The 22263-nt window shown below is 48.1% G+C and overlaps 1 protein-coding gene across 11 annotated transcripts in view; it reads left to right on the forward strand.

Moving 5' to 3' along the window:
- Positions 1 to 22263, forward strand: part of RBMS3 (RNA binding motif single stranded interacting protein 3) — a 599905-nt gene that overhangs the window by 252481 nt on the left and 325161 nt on the right. For all 11 annotated transcript variants that reach the window (XM_064169766.1, XM_064169760.1, XM_064169764.1 and 8 more), the window contains one exon: positions 7634 to 7725. In XM_064169766.1, coding sequence (XP_064025836.1) covers positions 7634 to 7725 — 92 coding nt within the window. The remainder of the gene's footprint in view (positions 1 to 7633; positions 7726 to 22263) is intronic.

Genomic DNA, 22263 nt, shown 5'->3' on the forward strand with positions numbered 1-22263 from the left:
TTGGTTCCTTTTCACTGCACTGCTTACCCCTAATTGCTGTTGTGCTGGTGTTGTCCTGACAAGCAAGGAAAAACAAAGATGAGGGATTCTTGGAGGAAAAAGTGACGTTCAGTTTTGATTCAGTTGAACCTGCTGCCAAGCTTCATTATGAGACTGAGAAACTGAGACCTGGAGGGCTCCCCAGTCATTTAGGTTATAAACAACAGAGATGTTCAGTGTCTGCCAGCATATTTGGGTAGCAGCTACTGCAGCTAGTTCTAAACTTGTGCTTGGTGATGCTTAGCTGTTTTATTTTCCCTACAGGTACAAACGCAACGGTTTTAGTCCTTAAATGTCATTATTTAGCTCTCCTGGCATCAGGCCAAACCAAAATCATATGCATTATATATCTTAGAAAAAATGGGTGCTCTTGTCTTGGGGTTTTTCTTGTGTGTTTTTGTGTGTGCAAACTACCAATTTGTCATTCTCCAGTAAAAATCCTGGGGTACTTGTGGCAGCACTGGAGTGCCAACCTCTCGCTGAGCGTAAGCACGCTTGAGCTGAGGGGCTAATCACAGCATCACAGGATCATGGGATAGTAGGGGTTGGAAGGGACCCAAGGAGATCATTGAGTCCAACCCCCGCTGTCAAATCTAGCACAGATCACAGAGAAACACATCCAGACAGGCCTTGAAAGGCTCCAGAGAAGCAGACTCCACAACCTCTCTGGGCAGCCTGTGCCAGTGCTCTGGGACCCTTCCAGTCAAGAAGTTCCCCTTTGTGTTGAGCTGGAACCTCCTGTGCTGCAGCTGCCATCCATTGCTCCTTGCCATATCCCAGGGAGCAGTGAGCAGAGCCTGTCCCCTCCTACCTGACTCCCAGCCCTCAGGTGTTTATAAACATTTATTAGATCCCATCTGAGTCTTCTCTTCTCCAGACTAAACAGCTCCAGGTCTCTCAGCCTCTCCTCATCAGGCAGTGCTCCAGTCCCCTCATCATCCTCCTAGCCCTCCACTGGACCCTCTCCAACAGATCCCTGTCCCTCTTCAACTGGGGAGCCCAAAACGGAATGTAGTATTCAAGATGAGGTCTCAGCAGGGCAGAGTAGAGGGGAAGGAGAACCTGCCTTGATCTGCTGGACACACTCTGCTAATACAGCCCAGGATGCCATTGGCCTTCTTGGCCCCCAGGGCACATTGCTGTGCCATGGATGTTCTCCGCCAGCACTCCCAGGTCCCTCTCCCCAGGGCTGCTCTCCAGCAGGTCACCTCCCAGCCTGTGCTGGTGCAGTTTGTTATTCCTCCCCAGATGCAGGACTCTGCACTTATCCTTGTTGAACCTCATCTGGTTCCTCTGTGCCCAGCTCTGCAGTCTGCCCAGGCAATGATAAATGCAATTCCCATTTCTCAGAGCAGCAGGGGTTAACACAGCCTTCCCTGTATCATTTGGAGCTCTTATAAGAAAAGGTCAGCATGCTTCCTGAAACAAAGGGAAATAATTATGTGATGGTGATGGTTACTTGTGAAAGGAGTCTGAATGTCCAGGTTTAGAATCCAAGTACATTTTTATGGTGGTCTACTCAAAGACTGGGTGGGGAGGGGTGATAGGGCTGAAATGCATTGAGCAGAATGTTTGCAGTGCAGTGCACACACAGCAACAACAACAACCACGTTTAAAAAGCTGTGGAATTTGAGAGTGGCAGAAGGTGGAGCTGGTTGGGCTTGCACTTGGTTTTAAGAGAGGAAAAAAAAATAGATGCTTGCTTAGGATAGCATCATCTGATTGGCAGAGCCTGCTCTGAATGCCTCCCTGAGGATTCTTCCAGCCAGCCTGCTGCCTTTTTTCAGGAGGAGCCAGGGAGCAGTTACCTGAGCAGGGATGGGCATCTGAGCAGTCAACCCCCCCTGTGCTGCATCTGCCAGGGACAGCCACAGCAGCCCAGCTCTGCCAGCAGGGCTGGAGGGAAGCACAGCCTGCACCCACTCCAGCGTGGGCAGGAGGGAAGGACTCTCAGTAGAGGGAGTTGGAGGATTTATCTGTGCTATAGGGAGAGACGGAGGGGAGATTCCAAGACCCAGCTTTAGCTTTTGTGGGGACTAAACTTGATCTACTTTGAAAATTGTGGGAATGCAAAGTGAAGAAGGATGTGGGAATGGAGTGAAGCAGGATAATAACAGGTGGATGCTGACCTTGGTTCCCACCAGCTGCTGGCTACCTTATCTCAGAAGGGATAGATAACAGACACCTCATTAATGAGGAAAACAAGGCATGGTTTATGCTGATGGAGTGGGCTGTCCTTGACTAATTATGCTAATGTGTAGGCGTGTGCCTTGTGGCCCTGAGGGTGTTTATTGTGAGCTGAATGATCAATAGAAGTCTCTGGCATAACTCACATTGACTCGTCTGGAGTCCATGTGGCTTTGCCTTTGATCACACTGAGCTGTGGGGCCTTGACCACATTTCCCATGGCAAGCTCATCAGGGGTCTGCAGCACCTGAGCTAAATCAGGGTGTTTTGCAACAGAAAAGTACATAAAACCAAAGAACCCCAAAGAAACAAAAAAAACCCTCACCCCAACACCCAAACAGAAAAGCCAGCACTATTTCCTTAGTGCCCAAATTCCCCAAAATGAGATGAGAGTTTAAACATCTGAAATATGTTAATGTAGATCAACAACACAGGCTATAAACATCTGCTTTGAGGAACAGCAACTATCCAAAAAGTCAGCATGCATGGTTTCCTGATCTATAGCATTGCAGGGTTCTTGTAAGGATACTTGAACGCTGGAACAGCCTGGGAACTTGGCTTCCCTTTCAGCAGATTGATGTTCTTTGGATGGATTTTCAGCCATGGAGTGATTTTGTCCTGATGTTCTATGTATGGTGGAGAGATGTGTCAGAAACAGAGAGGGCCAAGAAAAGGTACTCAGAATGAAAATGAACTTGAGAGAAGGAAAAAGCAGCTTTGCAGTGAGACTGGGAGTAGCAATACTAGAATGGATAATGGGACAGCTAAAGAGATGATTTTTTTTTTGTCTCAAGACTCTCACTGAATCTCTGATCTCCTTAAGCATCCCCTTGTGCCCAGTAAATAAATAGTTAGAAGATATTCATGAGCTTAGATATTACAGACTGGTATTAGTCTTTCAAGATTCACTATGTTAGCTATACCTGATCTCTCTAGTAAACCAGCAGAATATTCTTAGAGCACAGAATTACTGAGGCTGGAATAGAGCTCTGAGATCATCAAGTCCAGCCTATGATCTAACACCACCACATCAACTAGACAATGTCACTAAATGCCACATCCAGTATTTCCTTAAACACCTCCTGGAACAGCAACTCCACCATAGGATCATAGAATCAACCAGGCTGGAAGAGACCTCCAAGTTCATCCAGTCCAACCTAGCACCCAGCCCTAGCCAGTCAACCAGACCATGGCACTAAGTGCCTCATCCAAGCTTTGCTTCAACACCTCCAGGGATGGCAACTCCACCACCTCCCTGGGCAGCCCATTCCAGTGTCTAATTACCCTTTCCATGAGGAATGGCTTCCTAGCATCCAACCTAAACCTCCCCTGGCACAGCTTCAGGCCATGCCCTCTCGTCTTGTCACAAGTTGCCTGGAAGAAGAGCCCAACTCCCACAACTTCCTTTCAGTTGTAGAGTGTGATAAGGTGTCCCCTCGAGTCCCCTCTTCTCCAGGCTAAACACTCCCAGCTCCCTCAGCCTCTCCTCACAAGACTTTTCCTCCAGCCCCCTCCCCAGTATCATTGCTCTCTTCTGGACCCACACCAGCCCCTCAAGATCTCTCTTGCAGTGAGGGGCAGAATTACATCCCTGGTTCTGCTGGCCACACTGTTCCTGATACAGACCAAGATGCTGTTGGCCTTCTGTGCCAGCTGGGCACACTCCTGGCTTATGTTCAGCTGCCACCCAGCAGCCCCAGGTCCCTCTCTGCTAGGCCACTCTCCAGCCACTCACCCTCCAGTCTGTAGTGCTACATAGGATTGTTGTGGCTAGAGTGCAGGACCCCACTCTTGTTCTTGGTAAACCTCATACTGCTGGCCTCAGCCCATTGACTCAGCTTGTGGAGGTGTCTCTGAAGTGTCTTCCTACCCTCCAGGAGATCAACACTCCCCCTCCACTTGCTGTTGTCCATGTGGATTCAATCCCCACATCCAGGTCATCAGTAAAGATGGCGAATAGAGCTGGGCCCAGTACTGATCCCTGGGGGGCACCACTGGTCAGCAGGCACCATCTGGATGCTGCACCATTCCCAACCACTCCCTGTGCCTGGTCACTCAGATGGTTTTTCACCCCAGTGAAGGCTGCTCCTGTCCAAGCCATGGGCTGCCAGCTTTACCAGGACAGTGCTGTGGGAGACTGTGTCAAAGGCTTTGCTGAAGTCTAAGTAGACCACATCCACAGCCCTCCCCTTATCTACCAGGCAGGTCACCCACTCATAGATATTCCAGTTTATGTTTACAAGCAATACTAACTTAGATGTGAATTGTTGCCCTGCTGTCTAGTAAGCCACATTAGAATGCATTTGCTGTCTCTTAGTGCATGTGTGAATCCTGCCCTGCATGCTAATGATAAACATAAACATCTCACTTTGCTGCCTTCCTGCCAATATTAAAACTTACATTTGCATTTTCACCTCCTGGTTTTTGCACATGAGCATGATGAGAAATAAAAATATGTTTAGTCTCCTGAGAAGAGCCTAAAAATTAATCTGCCTTGTGTTTGACCTGAGCTGTCCCATGGTTTCCCAAGGGATTTCACATGGCAGCTCTGGCTTCCTGACAGGATCTCCGTCTCATAGAATCATAGAATCAGTCAGGGTTGGAAGGGAGCACAAGGATCATCTAGCTCCAACCACCCTGCCATAACCAGGGACACCTTATCCTAGAGCAGGCTGCCTACAGCCTCAGCCAGCCTGGTCTTAAACACCTCCAGCCATGGGGCCTCAACCACCTCCCTGGGCAACCCATTCCAGCCTCTCACCACTCTCATGCTCAACAACTTCCTCCTCACATCCAGCCTGAACCTACCCATCTCCAGCTTTGCTCCTTTCCCCCTAGGCCTGTCACTTCCTGACAGCCTAAAAAGTCCCTCCCCAGCTTTTTTGTAGACCCCCTTCAGATCCTGGAAGGCCACAAGAAGGTCACCTGGGAGCCTCCTCTTCTCCAGCCTGCACAGCCCCAACTCTTTCAGTCTGTGCTCATAGGACATCACACAAGAGGTAACTACAGATATGCTTTCCTGCATATCCACTTTTATCTAGCAAGATTCATCCACTTGTGTCTCCTCCTTCATCCCAAAGGGGAAAGGCATTAGAGAGATCCAGGGAGGAACATTGCTGTCTTTGTGCTGGTTTGAGGCTAATTTTTACTGAGAGAAATGAAATCCTTAGCTGTGAGAAGAAAGAAGAAAACCCAACAGTAGCCTATAACCTTCAGTTTTCTGCTGAGAAACACAACTAGTCAGAACACAGACAGGGCACTCACTGCTCACACACTGCTCTGCTCTCACTTCGGGCTGTGCCTTCTTTCTGGCGGTCTGCTCTCTGTGGCTGACTCTGCCTTTAGCTCTCTAACCCACCTGACCCTTTTTCCTCTAACCTCCTTGTTGTCTTTTTTGGCATCTCGACTCAGATCTCCAGATTTGTCACGTGAGATATACAGGAGTTGATCTGGGAAAGAGGGAGGGGGAAGGGGGTTTGGGTCAGGAGCCCTCTGATTGTTTCTGGGAGGGGTTTTGTGTTTCTGTGTTACATTCAATCTGTTTATTGTGTTAGTTTGAGTCTAGCTAGAATGTTTTGGTGAGAAGAATTAGATTACAGGCTGTGTGAAGGAAACAATGCTGATGTCTGCTGCACTCATAGGCTGTATGTTGTCAGTGTCCCGTAGGGGCTTAACAGCATTGGTCTTGTTTGGACTTACCAGACTTGCTGGTTAAAGGAAGAAATGATACAGAGGGAGGAAGATAGGAATCATAGAATCAACCAGGTTGGAAGAGACCTCCAAGATCATCTAGTCCAACCTAGCACCCAGACCTGTCCAATCAACCAGACAGAATTCCCAGAGAATTCCATAACTTCCTTGTCCATTTTGCATAGAAGGTTATGACCTCACCATTTAGCTAAACATCTTCCTGGTCACCTACCCCAGCTACAGCTTGCTAGGGACTAGCATTGTTATGGCTGTTTTGCTTTGCTGTATCAGTGCAGCATAAAGCAGCATGTGGGCTCAGTGAAGGGAGAGTCTTCATGCTGTCTTCATTTCCAAAAGCATTTTTGGCTTGTTCAGAAACTGTGCATCAGTGAAAGGTCACCACCCTAAATAACATCACCTAACCCCTGCCAGACTGCCCTCTCCGTGCAGCACACGGGCACGCACACACATAAACACACACATATAGATGTACTTTGTTCATCTTATCATAGAGCCATCCAGGTTGGAAGAGACCTCCAAGATCATCCAGGCCAACCTAGCACCCAGCCCTATCCACTCAACCAGACCATGGCAGTAAGTGCTTCATCCAGGCTTTGCTGCAACACCTCCAGGGATGGTGACTCCATCGCTTCCCTGGGCAGCCCATTCCAGTGCCAATCACTCTCTCTGCCAACAACTTCCTCCTAACATCCAGCCTAGACCTCCCCTGGCACAGCTTGAGACTGTGTCCCCTTCTTCTGCTGCTGGTTGCCTGGCAGAAGAGCCCAACCCCACCTGGCTCCAGCCTCCCTTCAGGTAGTTGTAGACAGCAATGAGGTCTGCCCTGAACCTCCTCTTCTCCAGGCTAAACAACCTGGAAGTGACTGACTGACTGACTGACTAATGAACTAATGCAAATACTAGACATAGGAAAGGCACTTAAAAGGAAATTATTATCCCCCACCAATCCCTGAATTCTAACCCCACTAAGCTGCTGTTCAGATGATATCCTGAAACAATTCCTGTTAGGGATCTGGACCTTGTTCCAGCAGAGAGTGCAGTGAGATGAAAGGGATGTAGTTTAAGCAGGCTGTGATTTTATCATCTTACTATCTTCTGGAGCTATCTGGCAGTTGCTTGTGGTGCACAGGTTGCAATGTCTCCTGTAGCTGCTCCAGGTTGCTGGAGGGCTGAACTGCCTGACCCTACCCAGATGGCCCCAGCCTGCTGCACGGACCTGCAGCCCTCTTCTGAAGTGTACTTCTCATATGAGTTGAAGGGACAAGGAAAAGGTGGTGTTTTCTTCAGATACCAGCCACTGAAAGCTGTATCCCAGGGAGTGCCACACTGCTGCCTGCCCAAACAGAGGAGATAGGGCAGAACCCTGGAGCCCCACGAGCATGTGCCCTCCTCTTGCTTAGAGCCTGTTTGTCTGTTGGATGGGCAGGCAGAGAGCTGCCGACTCTCCCTGTGCTGCACACCTTCCTGCACTTTGCAGCTTCGAGTCTTTGCATTCCTTAAACCCCACTAGATTCAGAAGGAAAGGTGTGAGAAATGGAGGTAAAATGCCTGCTGGCGTTGTCAGTGCTGCTGGAGGACTGTGAGACAGCGTGAAAGAACGAAGAGGGTTTCTTTCTGCATAAGACCCCAAGGTCTTTGTCTCTGCATGTGGAGCTGGATAATACTGAAGAGATCTGTTTGCCTGTTTCTTTTCCAGGTTATGGGTTTGTGGATTTCGACAGTCCAGCAGCAGCACAGAAAGCAGTGGCATCTCTCAAAGCAAATGGCGTGCAGGCACAGATGGCAAAGGTAAGAACAACCACCTTATTAGAGCATTGTCTGCACTGTTGGGTTACCTTCCTAAGAGTTTGTTTTGCTTATGTTTTACTTCATGGTTTGGACTTGTTTATTCCAATGTTGGTTTTAAGCCCTTTGGCTCCAGCACCTTACTCGTCTCATGGTTCGCCTGTGTTCTGGAGAACTGTGTCTGTGCAGTAGGATCTGCTCCCATACTCGCTCTCTGCCCCCACCTGAGTGGGAAGATGGACAGTGCTGGAGTGTCAGAGTGCTTGGAAATGCCTTTTTTCCTGACTACAGTGTGAAAGAGTTGCCTTTTCTTCAACTTGAAGTTGTTCACTGGGCTCCTTTGCCTTGGAATAAGTCTTCCTTCTGGGCATGCCTGGTGGGCTTCTCTGAAGGTCTGATTGGTTAAACACCTGGAAAGTTCACATGAGCTACCTCAGTTTGGCTTCTCTTTTTAGTCTGTGGCTGTAGATGGAGCTGTAGCAGGTTGCTGGAAGAATAGTTGCTGGAGGTTGTCTGGAGGTGACTGACATTTGTTGTTTGGAGTGGCTGTGGGAGACAAGCTGTGCAGTCACAGTCAGCTCAGACACTCTGCTCCTGAACTCGTACTTTGTCTCCAAGGAAAGAGGCTGATGGGCAGGTGAGGGTTATAGTAAATGATCAGCCTCTGCTCTGTTTGTTGCCTTTCTGAAGGCATAATCATGTGGTTTTGGGCTCTAAACTGTGTCTGCCAGGAAAAGTAGTCGTTGTACATTAAAATGTCTTGGCCTAGAATCACAAAAAGCCTTTAATATTGCCTGATGGAGCCTCTGCAGAAAGGATGGCAGCCTAGGATCTCTACCATTCCTCTCAAACAGGTAGTTACTAAAGCAGAGCCAAACCTGCTCATAATTACCACATCTGAGGATTCCCATTTAAAGGAATACTGGTGGTTTTGAGTTTCAGTACTGCACCAAAACCAGACAGGTTTGGCTTAGTTTAAAAGAAAGAAAAGAAAAGAAAAGGAAAGGAAAGGAAAGGAAAGGAAAGGAAAGGAAAGGAAAGGAAAGGAAAGGAAAGGAAAGGAAAGGAAAGGAAAGGAAAGGGGAAAGAGGAAAGAGGAAAGAGGAAAGAGGAAAGAGGAAAGAGGAAAGAGGAAAGAGGAAAGAGGAAAGAGGAAAGAGGAAAGAGGAAAGAGGAAAGAGGAAAGAGGAAAGGGGAAAGGAAAGAAGGAAGGAAGGAAGGAAGGAAGGAAGGAAGGAAGGAAGGAAGAAAGAAAGAAAGAAAGAAAGAAAGAAAGAAAGAAAGAAAGAAAGAAAGAAAGAAAGAAAGAAAGAAAGAAAGAAAGAAAGAAAGAAAGAAAGAAAGAAAGAAAGAAAGAAAGAAAGAAAGAAAGAAAGAAAGAAGAGAAAGCAAAAGGAGAGAAGAAGAGAGGAGAGGAGAGGAGAGGAGAGGAGAGGAGAGGAGAGGAGAGGAGAGGAGAGGAGAGGAAAAAGGAAAGGAAAGGAAAGGAAAAAGGAAAGTAGAGGGGAGGAAAAAGGAAAGTAGAGGGGAGGAAAGGAAAGGAAACTGTGATGGTAAATGAAGTTCTTTTTGCCTTCTACTGAATTATACTCACTGTGCTTAAAGTAACTGGGTGTCATCTGTGTGCTCTTGTTTAACAGTGCCCCACAATGCAAGCTGTGCTGTTATGTTGACTCTTAGCTTTTATTGACATGTGACAATAGAAACTATTTGCTTTAGATGTGTAAAAGATGGCAAGTGTAAGAACGTGAGCACTTTCTAACTGTACTGTTTTAATTCTCAGCTGTGCTGCAGTTCCTTGTTAAAATACAGGCAATCTGACACAAGTCAACCTGTGAAAAAGAAACCAAAGACAGGACATTGTGTTTTGTCCTACTAGATGATATTAAATCTCTATTTCTGGGGAGGAGTAAGCTCTATAAACACAAATCTGTAATGCTGGAGACTCAGGATTGGAGATCTAGAGATAGAACTACCTCAGGGGAGGTTGTGGCCAGGAGGAGGTTGCTCTCTTCTCTCAGGTGGCCAGCACCAGAACGAGAGGACACAGCCTCAGGCTGCACCAGGGGAAATTTAGGCTGGAGGTGAGGAGAAAGTTCTTCCTTGAGAGAGTCATTGGACACTGGAATGGGCTGCCCGGGGAGGTGGTGGAGTCGCCGTCCCTGGAGCTGTTCAAGGCAGGACTGGACGTGGCACTTGGTGCCATGGTCTGGCCTTGAGCCCTGTGGTAAAGGGTTGGACTTGATCTGTGAGGTCTCTTCCAACCTTGGTGATACTGAGATACTGTGATAAACCTATATGTGCTATTCTCACACCTCAGAACTATGAACAATTTCAGCACTGGCATGTGCAAGTTGCACTGAAGGCGACTTGAAATGCTGTATTCTGCAGTGTTCAGTGTTTTGTGGGCTAAACACAAAGTCTGCTGCTTTCAGAGTGGCTACAGCAACCCCTGAGGTTTGTTTTCTGGGGGATTTGTGGTGGGAGTAGCCTTCTGCCTTGCCTGGTTTTGAGGTGACTGCTGTGTTCACGTTTGTTTGAATAAGGTTGGCTCTATTTTTGTTCCTTAGCCATGGTGCCTCAAGTCCCAGAGAGATTCCTTTTAGTGTATTGGATAGTTCAAGATGAACAAACAACTAACTTTTCTTATCTCTGAAATCAGAAAAGCAGGAGTTCAAAGGAACATGAGTTGACTTTACACAAAGTTGCTGAGAAGGCAGGAGCTTGGGATAGCAAATCCCTCTGGAGAAACACGTTAGTTCTTGGACATATTGGAAGCCAAGTTACATAACAGGGCTGAGAGCATTACCTGCCAGTGTCTGAATTAACAGTGAGCACAGAGAAGAGGTTTGAACAAAGAGGCAGAAGAAGAATCACAGAATCAGGGAATCATAGAATCAGTCAGGTTGGAAGGGACCACAAGGATCAGACAGTTCCAACCCCCTGCCATGCCCAGGGACACCCTACCCTAGAGCAGGCTGCACACAGCCTCATCCAGTCTGGCCTGAAACACCTCCAGAATTTAGCCTCCAGTTCTGGATGTTTACCCAGAGCAGTTTTTTTTTTCCAAGAGCCACATTGATTATTGGTGAATAAATCATTGGCAAATGAAATAACAGCTAAAAAACCCAAAAGAAATTCCCTAAACGTTTTTGTGTGCCATACCTTTTAAAAGCACAGTCAGTGTTTGTTCTGCATTGTGAAGCAGTGAAACTGGCCCAGATAGAGACCCAGCAGAAGACTGGAAGGAGATCATCCAGTCCAACCCCCCTGCCAGAGCAGGACAATCCTATCTAACACAGATCACACAGGAACACATCCAGACAGGCCTTGAGAGGCTCCAGAGAAGGAGACTCCACAGCCTCTCTGGGCAGCCTGTGCCAGTGCTCTGGGACCTTTACAGTCAAGAAGTTCCCCCTTGTGTTGAGGCAGAGCCTCTTTTGCTGCAACTTACACCCATTGCTCCTTGTCCTATCCCAGGCAGCAGTGAGCAGAGCCTGTCCCCCCACTCCTGGCAGCCCTCAGATACTTCTAAACATTTATCAAATCCCCTCTCAGTCTTCTCTTCTCCAGACTAAGCAGCCCCAGGTCCCTCAGCCTCTCCTCATCAGCCATGCCCTCCTGTCCCCTCATCATCCTCATAGCCCTCTGCTGGATTATTCCAAGGAGTTTAATTCATCTGAAGGATCAATAGAAGTCACTTGTCTAAATAAGCTACAATGTCTGAACTTGTCTGAAGTTGATGGACTGTGTAGTAAGTTTATACCTTCATGGGTATTTTGGGATGCTCTTTTATTTCTGGTCAGCTTGAGGAGTGCATGAAGCAGAAGTTCAGGCAGGGGTAGGTTCTTGCAGTGAGTATATAATTGTGGATTTCATAGAATCATAGAATCAAGAGACCTGCATACAGTACAACCTATCCCCCAGCCCTATCCAGTCAACCAGACCATGGCACTAAGTGCCCCAGCCAGGCTTTGCTTCAACACCTCCAGGGACGGTGCCTCCACCACCTCCCTGGGCAGCCCATTGCAATGCCAATCACTCTCTCTGCCAGGAACTTCCTCCTAACATCTAGCCTAGACCTCCCCTGGCACAGCTTGACACTGTGTCCCCTTGTTCTGTTGCTGGTTGCCTGGGAGAAGAGACCAACCCCACCTGGCTACAGCCTCCCTTCAGGGAGTTGTAGACAGCAATGAGCTCTGCCCTGAGCCTCCTCTTCTGCAGGCTGCACACCCCCAGCTCCCTCAGCCTCTACTCACAGGGCTGTGCTCCAGGCCCCTCACCAGCTTTGTTGCCCTTCTCTGGACACCTTCCAGCACCTCAACATCTCTCTTGAATCGAGGAGCCCAGAACTGGACACAGCACTCAAGGTGTGGCCTGAGCAGTGCTGAGTACAAGGGCAGAATATCCTCTCTTGTCCTGTTGGCCACACTGCTCCTGATGCAGGCCAGGATGCCATTGGCTCTGCTGCCCACCTGGGCACACTGCTGCCTCATCTTCAGCCTACTATCTATCACTACCCCCAGGCCCCTTTCTTCCTGGCTGCTCTCAGCCACTCTGTCCCCAGCCTGTAGTGCTGCTTGGGGTTGTTGTGGCCAAAGTGCAGAACCCTGCACTTGGCCTTGTTCAGTTTCATCCCATTGGCCTCTGCCCACCCATCCAGCCTGTCCAGGTCCCTCTTCAGGGCTCTCCTACCTTCCAACAGCTCCACACCTTCTCCTAGCTTGGTGTCATCTGCAAACTCACTGATGCTGGACTCAATCCCCTGGTCCACATTGTGAAATAGTATCTAGCAGCCCATCAGGAGTGCTGACATGCACACTATGACAAAAGAGGTGTTTCCAATCCTGCTGTTATGCCAAAAGCATTGATGAGGATTAAAAATTGATTTCACAATGCCTGTCTTCTCAGGGCTCTCCTTTCCTGTGTGTCACACATTTAGACATCCTCAGCATGGATATGAGAAATGTGGGCACTGAAGAAATAATTAGGCCTGGCAATTGTCTACATACAAGGAACATCTCCTGACTATTCTTCTGTAGTAGCTGCTATGCAGAAGGTACACTGAAGGAGCTGGAAAGGGATGGTGCCAGTAGGCTCTGCTGTTTTGTCCTCAACAACAGAATTACAGAATGTGATTTTGCTTCTTGTGTTAGATCTTCCTCATGTCTCCATCAGGCAGAAGCTTAAATACAGGGAGTAATCACCACCTAGGTGAAATGGAAGAGGGAACTGTTCCCCCTAGAGCAAAACCAAGAGCTTCTGAAGATGAATAGAGGGTCAGTTGCTCTGTAGTTAAGAGGTTTTCTCCAAGGATGAAAGAAAAGGAAATCCCACAGAAGAATCATTTATTTTCCAGGCTTTTGCTTAGATATTAGGAGTTGCTCTGGTGTGAGTCATCTGACCAAATATGTTCATTCTGTTTGCTCATTTTCAGCTTCTTTTTCTTTTCTTTTTCCTTTTTTTTGGTCCTCTTTTACTTCTGTCATAGAGCAGTTCTGAAAAGGACCATTCCTTAAAATGGAAACTGCAGAAAATAGAAGAAGTCTCCAGTAAAAACCATTCTTCATAATATTCCTCTTTTAATCACCATTTTAAATGGAATTTGTTTAATTCTCTCTCTTTTGCAGTTTCAAAAGGCAGGAAAATATTTGATAAAAATGCTGTCCCTACAAAATATGAAACATGGCCTGGCCATGGTACACTGGAAATGACAACTGGCTTCTGAATTCATTTGAAAATGTCTGCAGATTTTAGCTGAACAACACACAGTGGCTGAGAGCAGCCAGGCAGAGAGGGACAGTCTCAAGTTGTGCCAGGGTAGGTATAGGCTGGATATTAGGAAGAAGTTCTTCACAGAGAGAGTGATTGGCATTGGAATGGGCTGCCCAGGGAGGTGGTGGAGGCACCGTCCCTGGGGGTCTTCAAGAAAAGCCTGGCTGAGGCACTTAGTGCCATGGTCTGGTTGATTGGATAAGGCTGGGTGCTAGGTTGGCCTGGATGATCTTGGAGGTCTCTTCCAACCTGGTTGATTCTATGATTCTATGACCTGGAGGTGCTGATAGAGAGTAGCAGAATGTGAGCCAGCAGTGTGCCCAGGTGCCCAGGAGAGCCAATGGTATCCTGGGCTGGCTCAGGAACAGTGTGGCCAGTAGGACAAGAGAGGTCATTCTGTCCCTGTGCTCAGCACTGCTCAGGCCACACCTTGAGTGCTGTGTCCAGTTCTGCGCTCCTCAATTCAAGAGATGTTGAGGTGCTGGAAGGTGTCCAGAGAAGGGCAACAAAGTTGGTGAGGGGCCTGGAGCACAAACCCTATGAGGAGAGGCTGAGGGAGCTGAGGGTGTGCAGCCTGCAGAAGAGGAGGCTCAGGGCAGACCTCATTGCTGTCTGCAGTTGCCTGAAGGGACATTGTAGCCAGGTGGGGTTGGTCTCTTCTGCCAGCCAACCAGCAGCATAACAAGGGGACACAGTGTGAAGTTGTGCCAGGGGAGGTCTAGGCTGGATGTTAGGAGGAAGTTGTTGTCAGAGAGAGTGATTGGCATTGGAATGGGCTGCCCAGGGAGGTGGTGCAGTCACCATCCCTGGAGATGTTAAAATGTGTAGACATGGCACTTTGGGACCTGGTTTAGTGGCCATGGTGGTCTTTGGTTGATGACTGGACTTGATGATCTTAGAGGGGTTTTCCAACCAAAACAGTTCTATGATGAAGTGATTCTATGTGTTGTTTGTATCAGAGTGTACTTTTCCAGGTCTGGAAGGGTTTTCCAGATGAAGACTGTCTAGATTGAGGCTTCAAATGACAGGTGTGCAATAGGAAAGTGCTGACTTCACCCTTCAGAAAGTCTGCAGTAGCAGATGACTGTTTTATGAGCTTCCTGGATCATCAGGACTGAAGCAGTGAGAAGCTTTGTAAAGCCAGTGATGGATTGGGGTGAGAGTGAAGATACATGACATTAATGCAAGGACTTTATAGCCTCATCTATCCTGGACAATTGAATGCTTCTGCTCGAGAACTCCGCGTTAGTCAATGTGCAGTGAGCTTATGGTCATGTTCCAGGGTTTAGATGCACATTCATAACATTCTTAGAGTGTATTAGCTGAAGCCATTCTTGAAAGAAGAACATTGAGTATTCCTGGGAACACTGAAATCCAGCTGTCCTTTGGCACTTGGAGGTATTGCTCCTGACTGCCTGTAGGTCAGTGTCAAAGGCATAGGCCCACTGCATCGCATCCATCGCATTGTGCATTGCATCACTGTGATGGTTTGGGTGTTACCCATCCCCCCACACTTAAGAAGATCACCCAGACTAGACTCAGCCAAGTTGGAAATCAGAATGGAGCTTTATATTTACAGCTTAGCACAAAATACAAGCAGAGAGTTACAATAGATACAGCTAGAGACAGAGACAGACAAGTCAAAGATAATACAGAAACACAGCAGCCCTCCCAGAAACCAGAGTCCCCAGGAGGGGCTCCCAACCACCCTTCCACCCCTCTGCCTTATCCCAGACTTTGCCTTATGTTCAAGATGAGCTTGGAGAATCAGCCAGGGGGGTTAGGAAGCAGATGGATTAGTTACACAGACAGCAGATTAGAGAGGGAAGCGTATGCAGCTCGAGCCAGAGAGCAACTCTGTTATCTGTGTTTGTGTTCTTATTCTTATCCATCTCAGCAAGCCTATGAGTGCAGCAGACATCAGCATAGTTTCCTTTTCACAGCCTAGCATCTAATTCCTCTCACTAAAATATCCCAGCTAGGCTCAAACTAGCACAACCACACCTGCCAAATTTATACCTAACCTTTTTTGGAGGGGCATTTCAGAGGTGCTTGATTTACTTGGCATAGTTCTGCTCTTAAGAAGCGAATGGGACTTGATTGTTGGTACATGAAGAGGAATTAGGTCAGTGCTGTGTTCCTTTGTTCCCAAAACTCTTAGCTCAGCAACTTCTTAACCATAGTGGAAAATCTTATGGCACAATCAGTCAGGTAATTCTCTAGCTGTTGCCTCAAGTAGTCCTTACTGTGGTGTTTTACTTCCCTTTTCGAGTGCTGCTTTAGTTTCTAGATTGACTTAGCTTCTTTCATACTGTAATCTCATCTGAGATTAAAACATTCCTCTGCCTTTGGAAATTCCAGTGCATATAATCAGTAAATGTATCCACATCCCTGCTGCCAATTCCCTACACCACAGAACAGATGATGCTAAGTGAAACATGTAGCCAGGTTTTCAGCAGGGAAATAGTGGAATTGCTGGGTTCTTTTCGGGTTATGAACTTCAGCCAAACAAGACTTGGCCTTTTTTTCATAAATTCACATTGTTCCTGACTTTTCTCTGCCTTGGAACACATCTGAATTGGCAACAAAGCAGCTGAAATTCACAGAGCTTTGACGATGTAATCTGGAGAGAAGCATGGGGCTCCCTAGCTTTAGCACTCACATAGTGGTGAATAGTGGTGGTGAATGGTGCCACATCCAGCTGGCAGCTGTCACTAGTGGTGTCCCTCAGGGATCAGTGCTGGGCCCCATCCTCTTTAACATCTTCATAGATGATCTGGATGAGGGCATGGAGTCAGTCATCATCAAGTTTGCAGATGACACTAAGCTGGGGGCAGATGTGGCTGGGTTGGAGGGCAGAAGGGCTCTGCGGCAGGACCTTGACCGCCTGGACACATGGGCAGAGTCCAAGGGGATGGCATTCAATAGCTCCAAGTGCAGGGTGCTGCACTTTGGCCACAACAACCCCATGCAGAGATACAGGCTGGGGTCGGAGTGGCTGGAGAGCAGCCAGACAGAGAGGGATCTGGGGGTGCTGATTGATACCTGCCTGAACATGAGCCAGCAGTGTGCCCAGGTGGCCAAGAGAGCCAGTGGCATCCTGGCCTGCATCAGGAATGGTGTGGCCAGCAGGAGCAGGGAGGTCATTCTGCCCCTGTACTCTGCCCTGGTTAGACCACACCTTGAGTGCTGTGTTCAGTTCTGGGCCCCCCAGTTTAGGAGGGACATTGAGATGCTTGAGCATGTCCAGAGAAGGGCGACGAGGCTGGGGAGAGGCCTTGAGCACAGCCCTATGAGGAGAGGCTGAGGGAGCTGGGATTGGTTAGCCTGGAGAAGAGGAGGCTCAGGGCAGACCTTATTGCTGTCTACAACTACCTGAGGGGTGGTTGTGGCCAGGAGGAGGTTGCTCTCTTCTCTCAGGTGGCCAGCACCAGAACAAGAGGACACAGCCTCAGGCTATGCCAGGGGAAATTTAGGCTTGAGGTGAGGAGAAAGTTCTTCCCTGAGAGAGTCATTGGACACTGGAATGGGCTGCCCGGGGAGGTGGTGGAGTCGCCGTCCCTGGGGCTGTTCAAGGCAGGATTGGACGTGGCACTTGGTGCCATGGTCTGGCCTTGAGCTCTGTGGTAAAGGGTTGGACTTGATGATCTGTGAGGTCTCTTCCAACCCTGATGATACTGTGATGCTGTGATGCTATGATAGCTGTACATCGTGGGAGCTCCTGCCTCTTACATAGAATCATGGAATCAATAAGGTTGGAAGAGACCTCCAAGATCATCCAGTCCAACCCCGCACCCAGCCCTATCCAGTCAACCAGACCATGGCACTAAGTGCCCCATCCAGGCTTTTCTTCAACACCTCCAGGGATGGTGACTTGGAAGCTCCTGCCACTCACATGGCTGTACATCATGGAAGCTCCTGCCACTCACATAGCTGTACATCGTGGGAGCTCCTGCCACTCACATAGCTGTACATCATGGGAGCTCCTGCCTCTCACATATCTATACACTGTGGAAGCTCCTGCCACTCACATAGCTGTACATAGTGGGAGCTCCTGCCACTCACATAGCTGTACATCATGGGAGCTCCTGCCACTCACATAGCTGTACATAGTGGGAGCTCCTGCCACTCACATAGCTGTACATCATGGGAGCTCCTGCCACTCACATAGCTGTACATAGTGGGAGCTCCTGCCATTCACATAGCTGTACATAGTGGGAGCTCCTGCCTCTCACATATCTCTACACTGTGGAAGCTCCTGCCACTCACATAGCTGTACATCATGGAAGCTCCTGCATGCTCTGTATGTTTGCAGAAAAGGAAATCTGGTTCCTGCCAATGAGTTAACCACTGGAGTCAGATTAATTCTTTCCCCCCCTCCGTATTCAGGAAACTCCAAACACCCTGGAGAGGAGTTATCTGACCACAACTATGCAGCTTGGGAATCTGCATCTCAGACTCAGAGAAACTTTGTTCTAAATCCAGTAAACACATCTTTACTCACCAGGAAAGTCTCAGTGCATTATGTAAGGATCCTTTTTCAAAGTGTGATCTTTGAAACTATTGCTGTGCTAGGAACTGGTTGTGATCTTTCAGTGTCATATTATTTAGCTAACTCTTAAGCTCAACATTAGCACAACCATTATCACAGTATCACAGTATCATCAGGGTTGGAAGAGACCTCACAGATCATCAAGTCCAATCCTTTACCACAGAGCTCAAGGCCAGATCATGGCACCAAGTGCCACATCCAGTCCTGCCTTGAGCAGCTCCAGGGACGGCGACTCCACCACCATTCCAGTGTCCAGTGGGGTTGGTCTCTTCTCTCAGGCAACCAGCAATAGAACAAGGAGACACAGTCTGAAGTTGTGCCAGGGGAGGTCTAGGCTGGATGTTAGGAGGAAGTTGTTGTCAGAGAGAGTGATTGGCATTGAAATGGGCCACCCAGGGAGGTGGTGGAGGCACCGTCCCTGGAGGTGTTGAAGCAAAGCCTGGCTGGGGCACTTAGTGCCATGGTCTGGTTGACTGGCTAGGGCTGGGTGCTAGGTTGGCCTGGATGAGCTTGGAGGTCTCTTCCAACTTGGTTGATTATCACAGTATCACAGTATCACAGTATCACCAAGGTTGGAAGAGACCTCACAGATCATCAAGTCCAACCCTTTACCACAGTGCCCAAGGCTAGACCATGGCACCAAGTGCCACATCCAACCTATGATTCTGTTGCTACTGCTGTGGTGTTCTGCAGGCTGTGAAGTGGGGAAATGGACATACAGAATGGCAGATTTGACTAATGCCAGATATCTTCCAAGATGTTCCTCATTTTGGACAAGAATCATTGCCCTTGTCTGATCTGATCAAGCCTAGGAAGACCCATTTTTAAAACAGGAACTGCCAGCTTTGGTGCTGCAGAAATAATTGAGTGCTAAAAGAAAAAAATGACATATCTGTTCCTTTGAAATACTGAACAGAGAAGGTACAATCCCAAATATGAGGACCTGTCTTTGTACACACATCTGTAATAAGACATTATCCATAGCTATGACTGCTGGGTCTCTGTGATGGTTTGGGTGTTACCCATCCCCCCCCCCCCCCCCCCACTTTGGAAATCACCCAGACTAGACTCAGCAGCTCTGGAAATTGAATGAAGCTTAGATTTACAGCTAGCACAATATACAAGCAGATAGTTACAGTATATACAGTTATAGACAGAGATAGACAAGTTAAAGGTAATACAGACACACAGCAGCCCTCCCAGAAACCTGAGTCCCCAGGAGGGGCTCCCAACCACCCTTCCACCTTCCCCCTACCCCTCTACCTTACCCAAGATGTTGCCTTATGTTAAAGATGAGCTTGGAGAGTCAGCCAGGGGGGTTAGGAAGCAGAGGGGTTAGTCACAAAGACAGCAGGTTAGGTTATTAGAGAGGGAAGGGCAGTCCACAAAGCCCAGAGAGCAACTCTGTTATCTATGTTTATGTTCTTGTTCTTATCCATCTCAGCAAGCCTATGGGTGCAGCAGACATCAGCATTGTTTCTCTTTCACAGCCTGTAATCTAGTTCTTCTCACCAAAACCTTCTAGCTAGGCTCAAACTGGCACAGTCTCAACTCTCCCTAAAGCTCAGACCATGGTATTATATGGCATGAAGCTGAAAAAGAGCTGAAACTAATGCCACCAGAGGATCAGTATCTGTTCAGCTCTGTCAGCAGCCTTAGAATCAGAGTCATAGAATCATAGAATCAACCAGTTGGAAGACACCTCCAAGATCATCCAGGCCAACATTTGCCAGGGATTACTTACTACTGTGTGTTTTATTCTGTGCTCAGGGCTTGAGTGTGGTGTTCCCAGCAATGCTGCAGCTTGTGTCCTCATCTCTAAGAGGAGGAAAGGACTGCAGCAGATCTCGTGCTGTGAAGACGAATCTTCATTCAGGAAGGATGCACATTAATACTGATTGGTTTCCCCTCATGCTTACAGAGGAAAATTACACTTCTATGAGCTATAATCCAAAATGGTAGACACCTGGAAGAGAGCACAGAAGGGATTTCTGTTGGTGTCTTGAAAGTCATTTCAGGCAAAGCAAAGCATAACGTGGCAGGGCAGGCAAAAGCAAAAGCAGGCATGTGGCCAAAGTCTGTTTATTGTTTGCCTGAAGGCAATGGCTCCTTTGGCCACAGAGACTCACCAATCAGAATGGCATTTTGCCAAACCTGACTGTATTAGGTGTAGTCAGGAGCTTACTTTCCCTTATCTGGGAGGAACAGGTCTGGCCAAGTCTTGGACTCTTAAAGTGGCTGTCTCAAAGCCTTTTGTCTTCTCCCTGCGCTCTGCTTCTCCCCCACCCCCAGCAGAGGGAAGGGAACCATGGGGTCATGCCTGGGCAAGCCAGGACATGGATCTTCCATGACACTCCTTGACAAGTATTCACATAACTGTTTATAACAATATATGCAGACATTTCTAGGTGACCATTTAGTGGTCATGATAAAACGTTAATGTGCAGTGCAATTCTCCTGAGTAGCAAAACATATTGCAGGGTTATTGTTACAATATCTACTGTTAGAGTCTGGGTATGTCCTAGCACTTCTTCTAAACACTGAGAACAAAATGCTCTGCATTTCTTAGGAATATACTGTAGAAATAAGAAGAAAATTGGAGATAAATTAAATCTTGGTCACAGTCACCCAGCATTTTTCCATCAGACAGCAAATCTGGCAAAGCCCAAAGCAACAACAAAGTTGTGAAGTCTGAGATGAAGTTTGGTGATTTATTATCTGCTATAGAATCATAGAATCAACCAGGTTGGAAGAGACCTCCAAGATCATCCAGTCCAACCTATCACCCTGCCCTATCCAATCAACCAGACCATGGCACTAAGTGCCTCATCCAGGCTTTGCTTGAAGACCCCCAGGGACGGTGCCTCCACCACCTCCCTGGGCAGCCCATTCCAATGCCAATCACTCTCTCTGTGAAGAACTTCTTCCTAATATCCAGCCTAGACCTACCCTGGCACAACTTGAGACTGTGTTCCCTTGTTCTATTGCTGGTTGCCTGGGAGAAGAGGCCACCCCCCACCTGGCTACAATGTCCCTTCAGGTAGTTGTAGACAGTAATAAGATCACCCCTGAGCCTCCTCTTCTCCAGGCTAAACAGGCCCAGCTCCCTCAGCCTCTCCTCATAGGATTTGTGCTCCAGGCCCCTCCCCAGCTTTGTTGACCTTCTCTGGACACCTTCCAGCACCTCAACATCCTTCTTGAATTGAGGGGCCCAGAACTGGACACAGCACTCAAGGTGTGGCCTGACCAGTGCAGAGTACAGGGGAAGAATAACCTCCCTTGTCCTACTGGCCACACTGCTCCTGATGCAGGCCAGGATGCCATTGGCTCTCTTGGCCACCTGGGCACACTGCTGGCTCATCTTTAGCTTACTATCTATCAGTACCCCCAGGTCCCTTTCCTCCTGACTGCTCTCCAACCACTCAGTCCCCAGCCTATATCGTTGCTTGGGGTTGTTGTGGCCAAAGTGCAGAACCCTGCACTTGGCCTTGTTAAATATTTGTCCCTGTGGACTAAAGCAGAGCTACACAGCCCCAGGATTTCCCAGAGAATTCCATAACTTCCTTGTCCATTTTGCATAGAAGGTTATGACCTCACCATTTAGCTAAACATCTTCCTGGTCACCTACCCCAGCTACAGCTTGCTAGGGACTAGCATTGTTATGGCTGTTTTGCTTTGCTGTATCAGTGCAGCATAAAGCAGCATGTGGGCTCAGTGAAGGGAGAGTCTTCATGCTGTCTTCATTTCCAGAAGCATTTTTGGCTTGTTCAGAAACTGTTCATCAGTGAAAGGTCACCACCCTTAATAACATCACCTAACCCCTGCCAGACTGCCCTCTCCATGCAGCACACAGACACACACACACATAAACACACACATATAGAGGTACTTTGTTCATCTTATCATAGAGCCATCCAGGTTGGAAGAGACCTCCAAGATCATCCAGCCCAACCTAGCACCCAGCCCTATCCACTCAACCAGACGATGGCAGTAAGTGCTTCATCCAGGCTTTGCTTCAATGCCTCCCAGGATGGTGACTCCACCACCTCCCTGGGCAGCCCATTCCAATGCCAATCACTCTCTCTGCCAACAACTTCCTCCTAACATCCAGCCTAGACCTCCCCTGGCACAACTTGAGACTGTGTCCCCTTGTTCTGTTGCTGCTTGCCTGAGAGAAGAGCCCAACCCCACAACCTCCCTTCAGGTAGTTGTAG

Source organism: Pogoniulus pusillus, chromosome 32 (assembly GCF_015220805.1).
Source record: "Pogoniulus pusillus isolate bPogPus1 chromosome 32, bPogPus1.pri, whole genome shotgun sequence".
NCBI lineage: Eukaryota > Metazoa > Chordata > Aves > Piciformes > Lybiidae > Pogoniulus > Pogoniulus pusillus.